We start from the raw sequence: 15,745 nt of genomic DNA, 5'->3' as shown, positions 1-15,745 counted from the left end.
GGTGGTCGGAGGAACACTGAGCCAATTAGTAAGTTGTTTTTTTCACTTTAGAACTGCTGCTCTATTAATCTTTGATATTCTTTCATATTTTTTCCTTTTAGTTTAAAAACATGTCACCAGTTCGTCCAACCATGTGTTTGTATAAGTTACCTGGCATTTTCCCCACCGCTGGGACAACGGTGGTCTCAGCAGCCTGTAGTCGGCTTTTGAGCGCAGCCCTGGTCTGTGTCTCTTCCCGCTAAAGAGCAGCATTGGAATAGATAAATGCGTGACGGCTGTTGTCAAGCCTTTGTCACGTTAGAGTCCTTATTGGAGGTGCAAAAGCTAAAAACCGGAAACATTCAGGATCCCTGAAGAAAGGCAACTTTTTGACTATAATCTATACATTTCACAGTTATCCGTGATTCATTCATAAATAATCTTTGTGAAATAAATTCCCATTGGACATGTTTAGATATTAAGTCTGTTACTGATACAAATTCTAACATTTGTAAAATGTCTTTCATGTCAAACATTTCTCACTAGGCAGCACATAAAATGTTTTCCTGGATAAAACAAACATAATACATGTCACATGGACGGTTGCTTATCAGTCACACGTTATTTCCTGCTGTATTATTTACACTCATACTAACCGCTTCTTCAAATTAGTCATGACAGTGCCAGATAGCATTAAAGCTCTGGATGAAGAGCTGCAAATTAGTGAAAACAAACCCAAAAGGCCTTGTGCTATTTGCCAAGCTCCACTCCAGACAGGAAGAATTTCTGATTGTTAAGCGGAGGTGAAATGCACCATTTCAGGCCTCACTGGATCCTATATATAGCCAAGAATAGCATAGGAAAACTCATTTACTATTAGCCTGCAGTCCCAAGCTACCTGTGTTTGCCTTTCCAAGAGAAACACAGGATCCATGCAGTAGCAATCAGTGAGTGACGGGGTTTAACACACAGGTCTCCATTACTTAGCAACTTTGACGTCATTACAGTTAGACCAGTGCTCATGATAAGCAAAAGCCATCATTGGGGTATTGTCCAGAAAAGCTTGCTGCCCCCGAGACTAAACACACATGACCTCCTCTCCCCAAGTCTACTGCTCTCCCAACTAATTTCTTTAGCACGCTGTTCCATCTATCCATCTATCCCTCGGTTTATTTTCCCCTCCCTTCCTTCTATTCTTTGGTAGGTCTATATTTAGTCACTAGAAAGGTCGATTTGTGTCTGTCTGCAGAGTAATGAGGAACACGTAGAAGTAAAACACCAGACTAAGTGGCCAGGGGCTGGCTGGGTATAAAAATCTGGATAGGGGTTTATCAACGAGGCGATCAGGACAACACAGAAAGGCAGGAAATAAATGGGTAAAGGGCAGGAAACAGGGAATCTCCGTTGGGCGTGAGCGTACTGGCATGTGCAGAAAGCGAATTTGTGGAGCAAATAAACAAATAAAAACCAAATGGAAAAGAAATCGGTAAACCGTTGTAGCCTCACTGGAACATTTAAATGCAAAACTTTTAATGAAGTAAAATATGTATTCATGATTTTGTTTAGAGGATTTAAAGATACGTTTAAGATGATATACTATGAGTCATGTAGACCTGTCTGGCTTTCCATTTTTGCCTCGCTGTGTAAACTACCTGTCTACAATACCAGGATCACAACAGACAATCTAACATTGCTTTATTGAGGAGTCCTGAGTCTCAAACTACTGTTTAAAAACCCTCTGCACCTCATTGAGATGATCTCATAATTACCCTTAAAGGATGCCGTTGAGATTCAAGGAGCCAGTGGCTTAACGCCAGGGAGGAGTCGGAGAAACAGCCGGGATGTGGAGGAAATCAGGCGGATAGAAAAGATAGAAAGGAGGAAGAAAAGTGGAAAATGAGGGCAGAGGGAGACAAAGAAATGCAATCCGGTAGAGATCAAAGGGAAAGCAGGATGGCCGTCCGCAGGTGCATAGCATGAACCCTCACTTCGGTTTTCACGTGATCCCTCCATTACATAAAGCGACTGACAGACTGGCAGAGGACCGAAAGAAGCCAGGGTCGCTGTCAAGAAGGAAGAGAGGGGACCGAATACAGATAGAATAACTGTCTTACTAAAAACATAGTAGCTCTAGAATTTCTTAGACTGGGAGAGTGATCTGCAGTGATAGTGGTAGCGTGAAATGGGTTCATTTTGTAAGACTAGTCGAAGGCCAAAAAGAAAGAGAAAGTTTCACGGAAAGAGTGAAAATGACAGAAAATACGGGAAATGAAAGCGTAGTGTCTGTATGAGAAAGAGAGAGAATAGGAACTGAGAAGTGTATGACAACAGACACAGGAAGAAAAGCTGCAAGAGATAAAGATAAAGGCTACAGGAAAAATAGACCAATATTAAATATGATCTTTTAAACCATGGTCGTAAAAAAAAAAAAAAAAAAAAACACATTCCCCCTATGGGAGCCCAGTTAATTGTGTTTTTAACAGTTTTAAAAGTCTGAATTTCCAAATATTTGTGGTGAGCCTAAAAGTTTGATACCCCATATTCTGCCAAGAGACAATTTTTCATTAATAATTTAAATGTGCACACAAAATGAGTAAAGCTAGGTTTGTTGGCAGATCTAGGAACACAGCTGGAGCTTTAAGTGGGTATCAATGAAGTGGCGTTGCGTGGTTTAAAATCGGCCCACGGGTTCTCTTGGGGGCGCCGTGGTTACTTTCCAGCTCGGAGTGCAGAAATGCGTCTTACAAATAGCCTGTGCTGGGAACGATGCTTCCCGTAGACTGTAAGCCATCCAAATCAAACAAAGGCTCAGCATTTGGGATGAGCAGCTTTAGAGTACAGACAGCCACACTGCTGTGCCCTCAAGGCTGCAGAGAAGAATCAATACAGTAGAATGTGGGGGGGGGGGGTTGAACGTTTGCCACAGCTATAAAGTTTTGGACTCGTGAAGGTGTAAACCGTTGGTGCTACAACCGAGACAGCTGAGGCATTCTAATCTGTGACACGACGGCTCCCAGAAACTCGCCAGACAGAAACCTGTAGCGTCCTGGAGGACGGCACACCGCCTTGGAGGCAGCCAAGGCTGTGATTAAGACAGCGCTGGCCCTGTGTGTGTGTGTGTGTGTGTGTGTGTGTGTGTGTGTGTGTGTGTGTGTGTGTGTGTGTGTGTGTGTGTGTGTCCATATTCAGAGTCGGTTATTAGACGGCGATACGAGGGTAACACCCCTGTTGCTTTTGTCAGACCCTTCAGGGTTACGTGACCAATTTAAAGATGTCGCAATCAAGTCATGGTTTGCACTTTCAATTCCTTTGAATCTGATAAAGACGTACAATTAAAGCACCTGTGGCTCAAGGAAGTCAAAAAGGATGAAGAGGCTGCGTGCAGAAAAGCGTGGAATCTTCACGGGAAGAGAATGAACACTCTTGTGTTAATGAGAAACAAAATCCTAAACAAAACCACACAAGTGATGATCTCAGCGAATAAATTCTGTCTTCTAATGTGCAGCGGCTGAGCCTATATACAAAAAGAATGAACACGTACGTACATGTACACATGCTTAAACCCGTCGGAACATGCCCTCCTTCCAAAAAATGACAACCCTGTAAAACATTCAGCTGTAACGAGCTGGTTACCTGACTCGCTCACTGGAAATCTCATTCTAACTTTCTACTGTATGGGTAGAGTGTGTGTGTGTGTGTGTGTGTGTGTGAGAACTGAGAAGATTTAAAAGATATGACTCCACAATTGTCTTCATGCAGAGGTGCACTCGGGCAGAACAGATGTGGTTTATCTGTTGCACAGGAAAACTGATTGTTGTGCAGATGCATGTGAACACACACACACACATCATTTGTACGAATCTATGATACACTGTCTGCAGGAAATAAGAAAGACTGACATCCTGCAGGGTGAAGTTAATCATTGTTAAAACCAACAATTCAGCCAGCTCCGGATTTAGAAAGTTTTTCTGCTAATTTCCATAACCTCAAACTGGGTCGGCTGGGGGTGAGAGCATGGAGACCAGCCTTTAGCTGGAGGGGCTTTAGACAATTTCCCTATGGGATCAATAAAGTTGTTGAGTCTTGAATCTTTGGGGGAACAAATTCCTGTAAGAAGCATTGCCGTGCCTCCCAAGGGGTCAATAAGCAAGACTGTGAAGCTTGCTTTAGGGGGAGGAGAAACACCAATGTAAAAGGAATCCTAACCAGAAATGAGGAGATCTCAGTGAGACCTGAACGTGCATTGCCAGAAACCAGAAAGTTAATGTCAATCAGTGTTGACGAGCCTGAATTTAGCACACTATGGGCAAACCCAACAAGTAACTACACTGTTTGCAAAGTTGTAAGTGAAGAAACTGATTGAGACAACTATGGAAACAGTGATTTGCAGAGTGGTGGTGTTGCAGCAAGGCCTTCAGTGAAGGAGAGAGAGAGAGAGAGAGAGAAGATTAATATCTGCGTTTAAATTTGGCTTGTGTGTTGTGGTTTGGTCGCCAGACTACTACTCATATTCCTCCAACACACACGCGCGCGCACACACACAGTGGCTAGGCCATCAACAAAACTGTTGCGAATAACTGTTGGATTGATCCATTGGAACACTAATGTGCACGTCTACATGTGCACATAACACACACACACACACACACCACAACCCAGAATAGGTCTGTAGCTCCAAATCCAGGGAGCTAGTGGAGTGACTCATTTTTTTATTCTCTGCCAATCACATTTCATCTCCTCCTTCTTTCCTACAATGCTGCTTTCCTTTCAGCATCTTTCCACACACACAAAGAGGCTCTGCGGCTGGTAGGACAACTAGCTCAACAAAGCAAGAGCTTCAGTTCAGGGATGTGACTGATATGACAAAAATGGGAAAAACACAGAACAAATAAACCATAAAGTGTTAAAGCTTCAGGAGCAGAGTGACCACACAGCACAAAAATCTGATAGAAATGTGCATATTTTAAACTAACTAAGATCTAGATGTGAATACATTTCACTACACACATCAGAACTCAAATTTTATTTATACTGCTTAGTCCAAAAACTAAAAATTTGCGTCCGAGCGCTTTTCATCCTATACAACATAAGAAGAAGACAGGTAAAAAAATACTGTAGCTCTTCTCTACATGGACAGAATTAGCAGTAGCTGAACTACTTTTTCTGTTTTTCCTTCTCACGACTTTAGTCAGGATATTTGATCATACCAGCCCATTATGAGGACCAATGCAATGCCACTTCTCTTTGTTTAGCCAGTGTAACCCTGTATCTCCGTGTGTGGGACCAATTGGAATAAGGTTAGAGTGGCAGAAAACAGAATTCGAAGGCTGTTGTGACTGAACAAACGCAACTCATAAAGGAAACACAATTTCTTTTGACAAAATTAACAGAGAAACCAGGCAGCGCAATACGAACTATTATTTAGGAAGCGATCAGTGCTCAAGGAGCCATAGCAATTATTAGAAAATAATTCTGCAAAAACTGTGGTCATTAAATAAAAAATTACCAACGTTTTGTCCAGCATACTTTGTTTTGACATCATAAAAGCAAAATTTTGAAATGGCTCATTTGCCTTCTCCCATTTAGAATTAGGGAAACAAAATCGTCAAACATTCCTATTTTCCTCATTTCATATCAGAAATCTGTGTCCATTTAACACGCAAATGTAACATTTGTCATTCATTAAAATAAAAACTACAACACTGTACAAAAACACCTGAAGTTGCCATGAAGACAACAGGCAGCTCTTTAAAATGACTTGTACACTACTCACAAAAAGTTCAGAATGCACCTAAAATGCACTATAACCTTTACAGGTAAACTTAATTTGATCATGTCTGATCCATGAATCCATCACTAAATGTTCTGGTTCAATGATAATTTGTGTTTAAACAGTCCTCTTTATTGTACTGTTCACATTTTGACATTACGAGACCAAAACAGCCCCTAACAAATGACAAGTCATCAAGACTTGGACATTTTGTGCCTGCTGTTGGCTTTTGTTTTAATAAATTATATGAGATGAAAGAAATTATCATTGCATGCTTCTACTTAAATGCCCCACATTTTAATGATATAATATCGCTATAGCATGAACTTTGCATTTTTCATAAACTTCACCCGAAAGTCAAATATGCCTAGATTTTAGTGAGTGGTGTAAGTTCTCCAGGTTACACAGACAGACATGCTGATATTTTTACCTGATGTCTGATTATTTAAAAAACACTCCAACCACTGCTCCTCAACATCAACCTTGTATTTACTACCCCTTAACTGTAATCACGGTATTGTTACAATCACAGCGACAATTTCCTTTGGGTGCATGAAATTCTTAAAATGTAAAAGAGCCAGTGAGGGACTTTCTACATGTGTGATGTCTGGGCGCATTAGTCAGCCTTTCCTCATTGGCAGGGCCACCACAGTCTTAATTCTTCAGTCTATTACATTAAAGCTGGATCATCTAGTCTGTAGACTGAGTGGCTCGCTCCCTGTGTAAAAACATTAAAGACAGAGGCACGACGGCGTCACCGCAGGGAGATGGCAGCCCAAATGAACAAGCCATGCTTGCTTGCTTGCTGCACTGAGAAAATTAAAAGAGTGTGTTGTGTATATGTGTGCGCATGTTAATGCAAGACAGACATCACTCATTTCCATGGCATGTGGGGGGTCCATGGTCGTCTAATAAAGTATGCGTGCTGCGAGTGGGCGAGATGAGTCAATGTCTGAGAGACTAACTTTCTCATTTCAATAAAACAGAGACCCCGGTCATTCATCACTGCCATCAGCCCAAGGGTTTCAAATAGCCAATTGGGACACCACAAGGATCACAAATCCACTTCTTATGACTTAAAAAATGTACCGGGATAGTTGTCATCTTAATAAATTCAACATGAAGACAGATAGTCTTGTTTAGTAGTTAATAGATCAGCATTCCTTCACATGTACATCTTTTGTCAATTAGCTCATTGATCTAATTATCTAAGCAAGAACAGATAGTCTTTTTATAACTCAGCTGGAATGCAGGGAAATCAGCAACTTAACAATATGCCCAACTGATTGCTGTGACCTGATCGAATGGTGCCATTTCTGTAGCTACTATAATTTCAGGATTAGCACTGAAGCAGACAGCATGAAAAGCCCGAACCCTACATTGGTTTGAACGGTTTCTGCCCCTGATTAAAGTAATTCTTAATACCAGAGGTGCGTTGTACCTTTTAAGAACTGATTTAAACAAAAAAAAATAATAATAATAGACTTTTTCATTATCAATTAATCTACATATTTTTGTATGAAGTAATCTTTTAGGCTGTCAACATTAAAAAAAGTCAGAAATGCCTGCCATAAATAAATGTGCCATCTGTAAATTGTTTTTTTTTCAAACAAAAGTCCAAATACCAAAACACATTTACGTGTGAAAAAGAAAAAGCAGCAATCCTGTAATGAGAATATTAGACTATTTTACTTTTGCTTGAGAAATTACCGAAAACATTTGTTGATTATAAAAATAGTAATCGCGATCAATTAATCAACTAATTGATATCTAATGTCTACAAATTTTGGGGGAAAAAAAAAAAAACGTTTGTGCTTGTCTAAAATGTGGATTTGGGAGAATATGCTGGCTATATGTTGGTGTGGTTTAAGGTGTTGAAGTAAAGTTTGAAAGCAATTAGACTGTAGTTTAACTCCAACTTCCCATGTTTTTTTTTTTTTTTTTTATTTAAAACACACTGGCAACATGCAACCAACCATGTAATAATCACCAGCTTTCAGTCGCCATAGCGGAGCGTTGATTTGGGATGCAAATGGTTACTTTTAAAATAATTATTAACACATATGTAACACGTGAGTAGCCCAAAAGTGATGAAAAAGAAGACCAAAAAATAAAAGACACCTGTACATTTTAAGAGAAAAACCTTTCATTTAATCAATAAAGACACGGCTGGTTCCCAACTAACTGTGTGGCAGCTATTGGTAAATCGAATCACAATGGCTCAGGAGATGTGTAGGACAGCGGCTGCTCCTTCCATCCAAATATTTGCTATCCAACTTGATTCTCATGAAGAAAAGCCCTTCCTAAGAAGGATTGGTTTGAATGGTGCTCTAGGCTTGTTTTTTAGGTCTATGGATGTTTATGTGGCAATATATACGGTAGAGTGGGTTTTGAAAAAAAAATAAAAAAAGAATTTGTGTATTTAGCAGGACTATGCATAAATAAACAAAATTTAAATCCTGCACATCTCACATTTTCAATCAAGCAGTCTGGGACAAAAATGCAGGTGCAATGCCAACAAGTGTACGGGCAGGAAAAGTCTGGGCTGGATCAACCATGTCCAAACAACCACAAAACCAAACTGTGCTCCTTTTCTCTCTGCCACCAGGTTGCTGAGTTTCCCTTCAGTGGCTCCTGTGGTGGTCCATGTTGAGAAAAAGCTTCCAATTTTGTATCACTTTACAAATGGTTCTATAGTAGCACTTTTTTTTTTTCTTACTTAAGACTTTCCACTGGTGTTGGAACATGCCGTCAATGAATGTCCCAGTTGAATTTTAGTGTGTATATGGTCTCATTTCAGCATTACAAACATTACAATGTACATGTTGCCACCTACTGCAGGTCTCTAATTGCCAGAACATAACCTGGCAGGCTTCTGCTCACCACTCGTCCTAGTGAAAACATACCCACTAAAAACATATGGTCTTTAGTGGATATTTTTTGCTCTGACAGCAACTTGGTTGTAACTACTTTAGTCCTGGCAGTGGTAGAGGTAATGTGGGCAGTATTATACAAAGCTACACAGGACCACACCTAGTCTGTCCCCTTATCCTTTCTGCAGTGTGTACAAGCCAAGACTCACATGTTTTTAGAGGCCTACCTCAATCCTTCTGGCCATATAGGAGGCCAAACCAACCAGGTCACCCTCCCACTCCATTGCTTTCTTTCCTTCTCCACGAACCACAGACGACACTCATAACACAGGGGAAAACGCTCCGCGCACCTCTTTTAATTACGGTGACTCCAGTCAAAACAGTCTGAGAGAAAGCACAAATCTACCTGCAGTTTCTGCACTTCCTCAGCTTTGACGTGATTAAATTCAATTCCAGGGCACATGGGGAAGAAAAAACTGCATTTTTGATGAAAAAAGGTTTTACAAGCTCCAAGGAGAAAGCTCACGTATTAAATATTTTAATACAACATCAAATTTAGCAAATTCTTTAAGCGTGTGACCAAACAATACTGCAGCTGGAAAGCCTGCATCCTGTCAGGTGTCAGATCTCCGTCCTGCTGCAGAAGTCTTCCTTATCTGCTCAGCAAAGCGAGCTGCTTGTGCCCCTTGACTGGTTGTGCCCTTTCATCTGCCCTGCTGGAGGTCTACTATCACTGACCCAACTCAGATTCACTTAGTCATAAATACTTACAGATAATAAGCAAACCAGCAGGTTGACAAAGTCGTTATGGGCGATAACATTCTTTGGACTAAAAAGTGGCAGTCTGCACTTCACAAATGACAGATCCGCCACCAAGCCCCCTTAAAAGCGGTTGCTCATCATTCCCATAAATGCCTGGCCACGTGTAGACAATAGTACGATCTCAAATCTCAACCTACACGATAAATTGCGGTGTCAGTGTTTCAATCATAGTGTAGAACGTCATTTCTAAACAGATGCCTAACAACGATGCAGAGGAAAAACTTATTTAAGCAGCACAAAAAACAACAGCACCAGCAGCAGCTCTCCTGCAACAGTAGTCTCGAAAGGCTGCCCCACAGCACAACCCAGAGATGTATTCCAATTTGAAAAATGCGTGCAACGTTTATTTATTCTCCACTGGAAAAACTTTCCTCACCGTTATTGCTTTTGCACCTGCGTGTACAGCCCACAGCTGAATTTTACAAGTCAAAGCACGGCCTATGGTTGCTGTTAAAACGTCATCCTGAGAACTGCAGGAGCTCTCCATCTGCATCAGGGCGATTTAAAGGAAATTATGATACTTTATCAGAAATAACTACTGCACTGCAACACTACTAATTGATGATTCCTAAAGGTTTGAAAGAACAACAGTAGGGATTATTATACACAACCATCATCCGTAAGCTAAGGCAAGACACTTCAAATACTCCAAACCCCTACACGTGCCTGCAGAGATTTATTTAAAATTGTCTGTGTTCAATTAGAGGGAAGGTCAAATCAGAAAGCATAATTGCTGTGTACAATTGTAGTTTTCAACGACGTTAATGATGATCGTGAGGGTAAATAGTCGCTTATTGTTGAATTGTTGTTGGACAGCCGCACACAAATGATGTCGCTTCAACTGTGGTTTGACTGTCTTGTCCAAGAACACACACTGACATGTAAGCAAGGGGCACGAAGAACCGAAAAACACCAACCCTGGGGTTCACACGTAACCGCGTTACGGAGTTGGCAGGGTGCACCTGGCACTGTACGCTTTTACCAACTAAAAATAAAGCCACAGGCATAAATGTCTATCAACATTAATCTTTTTGGCTGACTGTGAGGTCTTCCTGTGCGTGAGGCCCCGGTGATTATTTGGCCGGCACGTCTCAGCTCATGCAATTTGTCTGCTCCCTTAGCTTTGTACGGGTCACCAGAGCCACCATACATACACACTTCCAGGAAAAAAGGCTCACCGTAACATTGAGAGATGATCGTAGCAGCGCTGACCTGGGCTTTCACTTGATAACACACCAGAGAAATGCTGACGTCACTCTGCTGTCGTTTTTCCAGGGTCTGCTTGCCCAGACTCAGCTCAGCAGTAATCAGGAATGCGATCAGGTCAACGCAAGGGTTGACCTGATCACTCACAGTAAGCACATAATTAAAGGGAAACAAGGAAAAATGTACATCCCGTGAGGAACACTGGTATTTAGAGGATGTTAGTTTATGGCATGTTTCTAAATGGATTGTGCCATGATGTATTATTTATTATTATTATAATAATAATATAATACAGTACATCTAGGCCTGGCCTGTTTATGGCCTCAGCTAACGGTACCTGACTAGTGCAGCAAAAATGTGTCCACAAACTCCAAAAAACTGATTACAACTAAAAGCCAACTAAAAATGTTACTCACATCAAAGTATGAGCTCAAAATCTACCTACCTTCTCTAAAGTAAAAGTAGTAAAAACACATAGGACAGACAAATTTCCACTAGGAGACATATTTCGTCATTACAAAAAAATGCAGTTGACATAAATATTGTCCAAATCGACACGAATGGCTCCAGATCTCAGGCATGTGCAGGTGACTAGCGGCGGTAAAAGGAATTTCCGATCCCGAGCACGTGGGGGAATGTTTGTTAAAAATATGTTCTCTTTATATTTTGGAATCAATAAATATGTTCACTCAGAGGAGTTTTGTGTCTGGCTGACGTGTTCATAACAGTTTTTGCACAACAACGGAGGTCTATGGAACAGACAACCGAATCCAGGCTGCTGGTAACTAGCCACATGTGAGTAAAGGAGAATCGATGTTGATTTTAGCATCTGTACGGTGAGCATGGCCATTATAATTAATTCCCCCAAAAATAAGAATAATAATAAAAAGAACTGAAGTTATCCAATATGCGTTTTCAGCTTATAAATAATGATTTGTATTGCGAAACATTTTTTTTATTATTCATCAGATTTGGGGAAGTAAGTGTAGTTACAAGTAAGTGTAGCGATGTAAACATACACATTCTGTCTCTGAAATGTACCGAAGTCAAAGTATGAAGTAGTAGGAAAAAATAAAAAATTGCAAATACTCAATTGCAGTAGAAATAGCTCCAACTTTTAACTGTAAGGCACATTGCAGTGCAGACAGACACATCTATGGGCTACATGCAGACATCTGCACGGATTCTTTGTGCAGATTTACACACTACCAGACAGTGGCCCATCAGCACAAAGAACAGGTCTCTAATGGACAACACCAATTTTACTTTACGTTAATTTTCACATGCACTACACAAAGTCTACTGGGAGAACTCAACAGTATAGCAAACTCCACTAAGAGACAGGGTGTTCTAAAACACAGAGTGGACAACTATATATTGCATTTGCCAAAAGCTCTCCTCAAACTTTCCCTGAGGCAAACAACTTAGCCACAATTTGTACTATAATAGCGGCGTCTCTGTCGCCCACTGCCAAGAGAAAGCAACACAACAGTCTTTCCCCGAAGGAAACTACGTTCTATTTACTTTGTTTATTTTTACCAAAATGAGCCCTCAGTTCATTACCTTTGCTCTAAGCAGTGTTGTTCGAGCTGCTTGAATATCTGTAAAAGACGTCTAGTTGCTTTCTGTAATTACAACGGGCTAAACTGCCGCAGCCAAATGGTTTTCCTCAGGGGCAATTTGGTCTCGCTGGTAGAAGTCAACGCTTACTTTGTTGTGACCACATCAATCACAGGTAGAGCCACACAGTGACAGACATTTGGGCACATACACACTTACCACTCACAAACACATAAATACGGCAGCCCAGCCCTTACCACACTTAACAGCGGCTAATTCATGTATGGCCCCTTTCACTCCGCACACTCACAACTGTAGTGAGTGCAACAAAGCGTGCTGGCTCACTGGCCTGGGCTGTCTTCAACTGTGACGTCTTACATGTGGCACGTTGTTAATATAAGGAGCAACACAAGTGGAAAATTGGAGCTGGTGGACCAGACTGCTGACTTCCTGATAGGAAGAGAGTGGAGGTTTATATATCGGCAATTTGAATACAGATCAGGGTTGTCCGATGACCATGAGGGTCTTTGCCAAAAACAAACAAACAAACAAAAAAAAAAAACCACAACAACTTTACATTAAACTATGACTTCCATCATACTGGCGTCACTGCAAAAGGTAATTTTTTTTTTTTTTTAGGTCTCTGACTCATGAGTCCAATTTACCATTTATTTTAATCCTTAGAAACTGAGGGAAGTTCAGTAAATGCTGAGAAAAGGGAACTACTGAAAGCCTAAAAACCAAGATGGCTTTTGTTTCAAAGCAATGCAGCACAACCAAAGCATTCATAGGTTGACAAAATCACTACTTCCAAACTGAATGAAAGTGAAATTTAATCATTTGGATTTCCTAACTCGTCTAAATCTCCTCTGAGTGATACTCAACAACAAAAAATAAATAAAAAATAAAAAACTTTTGCACACTCATAAAGACCATGGTCCAATTGCATTAAAAGGGCACCACAATGCTAACTATGGTTTACTGATTAGCATGGTCATGTTTGGGGTTGGACCAGAGAAAACTCACACAGGGGGCTCTGGTTCCCTCCCATGAGCCAAACAAATGCAAGTTAATTAGCGAATTCAAAGTGCCTGTAGGTGTGAGCATGAACAGTGGTTTGTCTCTGTTAGTGAACCCTGTGATTGACTGGTGAGCTGTCCCAGTCCTGTATGTCAGAAAGTGGATGTGGCTGTTGGATGAAGGCATGAAACGATGATGATGGAAGCCCTACAGTTACAACACCGTCCCCAGTTTGGTAATAGGTGTAAATCTGGTATTTAAAATTGTCCCCTATGAAATTCATGCATAATAGGCAACAGCTTTGTGGATAAACGTTCACCTCTTAAGAAACCTGGGCTAAAATACCTATAAGATCTTAAAAAGAAGATTGTAAAAACAGCCAACAGCAAAGCAAACGACATGCGACTTTGGTGATTTACATTTTAGCACTTACTTTTCCCATCAGTATAAGATACATATGGATTTACGTATCCGCAAAGCGAAGCAGAACTTTTCCCACAGTTACAAAAAAGCTGCTAAGGGCTCAAGTTTAAACTTCGTGTTTAAGCAGCCCAGAGATGTAGAAGTCATATTTCTAATTATGATGTTGTGTTGTGGTGTGGCATTCCCCTCCTAAACATCCATTGTGGGAACTGGATCTTTGCCTGCCCAAGATTACCACACAACACTTCTGACTAAACTGACTTTAAAAGGCACCTAAATGCACATAGAGGGGAAATCGTTGTCTGCGGATTAAGAAAAAAAAAAATCCATGCAAAAAATAAAAATGTGTGGAATTCGAAATAGTAGAGCCTGCGATTTCTGGGTTGACAGAGGTCCAACGGGTTTACATATGCTTTACTTTACACATACTTTGTAAACAAAGTGACAACATATATTTCGCCTTTGTGCCCAGTAGTCTCGCACAAACCACCCAGGCATCACATTATCAGGTAAGACAGGTAAAATCTCTCACACCTAACCACAACTGTATCGACAGACCGATCACATTAAGTAGCAGTTAAGCTCCCAAATCCAACCACTTTCTAGCCTAAAAAGGTGGGCTGGCCTAAAAACTTTAGTTAAAACAAAACGATCAAGATGCAAACCCCCCCACCCCCCAACAGCCCCAGCGCTCTGGGTGCTTTGCAGCCAAAGTTGTTCCATGTGCCGTTAACAAACAATTGTTTTATTGAACCCAAAGTGATTTCGCGCTGCTGCACCTCATGTGCCTCCGATGCAAAGCCGGGATCGGTGCACTTCGGTCTGGATTGCACCGAATCTACTGTTGCATCCACTGTAAATCGCACAGCAATAGTTTTGTATTGAAGCCCTGCTTGAATTTTAAAAATGCGCGACAAAGTACAGCAATATACAATGTGGGTATTTACGCTTGCGATCATCCGCTGTGGCTATGAAGCGGAGTGGCCCCGCGTTCAGGCAGGTTTTTCTACGGTTGCTCAAACAAAAACAAGGGGGTCGGCTGGATCCGCTCTAGCGCCATAATTTCGTCACTTTCCCTGGAGCGGAGAGTTTGCTAGCCCGCTAGCCGCCGAGGCTACAGGCGCTGTTGTTTTCATCGGGAGAACAACAACACCAGCAGCAGCAGCAGCGTCTGAAAAGTTGATGTAGCGTGTGCGTGTGGCCGCCAACTTACCCGTGTCTCCCGGGGTTTTCATCTTCGTTGCCGTCTTCGCCGCGCCGCTTCACCCACTTTCCCCGTCGGCCGCTAACTTTAGACGTTAGTTAGCTCGTCTTTAGCCAAGTTAGCTAGCGAAGTTAGCAGCGACACCCCCACTCCTTCCTCCGGTGTTGTTCTCACGAGCGGCGTCTTAGAAAAGAACCTGACCCCGACTGGAAGCGCGGATTTTCAGCTTTACCAAAAATTAAAAACCAGCTCGCTTCGCGTGAGGTTCTGCTTTCTTTTTCTCAACTCGTCGACGTTTTGCCGGTGGAAAAAAAAAACCAAAAACCCAAAAAGAATAAAAAAAAAAAACTTTCTGTACGGGACTTTATTTTTCAATGCGGGGCTTCTGGTGTGAAAAGTTGCCCCGAGCCTCTGGGGGGGTGGGGGGTGGAATCCAGTCACCCGGGTCTGAATGGCGCAGGTCGAAGTTTGAAGGAGTTGTGCTGCCGTTTGTCGGTGCCGAAGCAGCGGAATGCGACGAGTCTACAATTTCATCCCGTTTGTTGTAACGATGTCGCATGGTCGATTCTTCTTCCTCCACATCATCATCATCACCACCGGCGGCGGTTCCGAAAGAACAAAAGTACCAACTCTGCTCCTCGTTCTCTGCCCCCTTTCTTTCTCCGGCACAGACTTTTTCCTTTTCCACTCACTCGCTCGCTCACTTCGTGTTCTCTCAACCCCCCTTCTTCTGTCGGGGTGTCGTGTTTCGTTCTCCTCCTGCCACACGGGGCCGCCCACGCTGACCCACAGAGGGAGGGAGCGAGAGAGGAACTCAACGCCCACTTGTTGACAAAGATCGTCTATGTTTTTGGAAGATTGCGTTTCGTTCGACGGTTTCCAGCAGTC

The 15,745-nt window shown here is 41.8% G+C and overlaps 2 protein-coding genes across 2 annotated transcripts in view; both read right to left on the bottom strand.

Moving 5' to 3' along the window:
* Positions 1 to 15,645, bottom strand: part of erf (Ets2 repressor factor) — a 32,538-nt gene extending 16,893 nt beyond the window's left edge. The window contains exon 1 of the mRNA XM_067476496.1: positions 14,867 to 15,645. Coding sequence (XP_067332597.1) covers positions 14,867 to 14,888 — 22 coding nt within the window. The 5' untranslated portion in view covers positions 14,889 to 15,645. The remainder of the gene's footprint in view (positions 1 to 14,866) is intronic.
* atp1a3a (ATPase Na+/K+ transporting subunit alpha 3a) overlaps positions 1 to 15,745 on the bottom strand; it is a 147,101-nt gene that overhangs the window by 5,766 nt on the left and 125,590 nt on the right. The window lies entirely within an intron of this gene.

The sequence above is a fragment of the Channa argus genome, chromosome 1 (assembly GCF_033026475.1).
Source record: "Channa argus isolate prfri chromosome 1, Channa argus male v1.0, whole genome shotgun sequence".
Classification (NCBI taxonomy): domain Eukaryota; kingdom Metazoa; phylum Chordata; class Actinopteri; order Anabantiformes; family Channidae; genus Channa; species Channa argus.
This window is presented reverse-complemented; position numbering and strand designations above follow the sequence as displayed.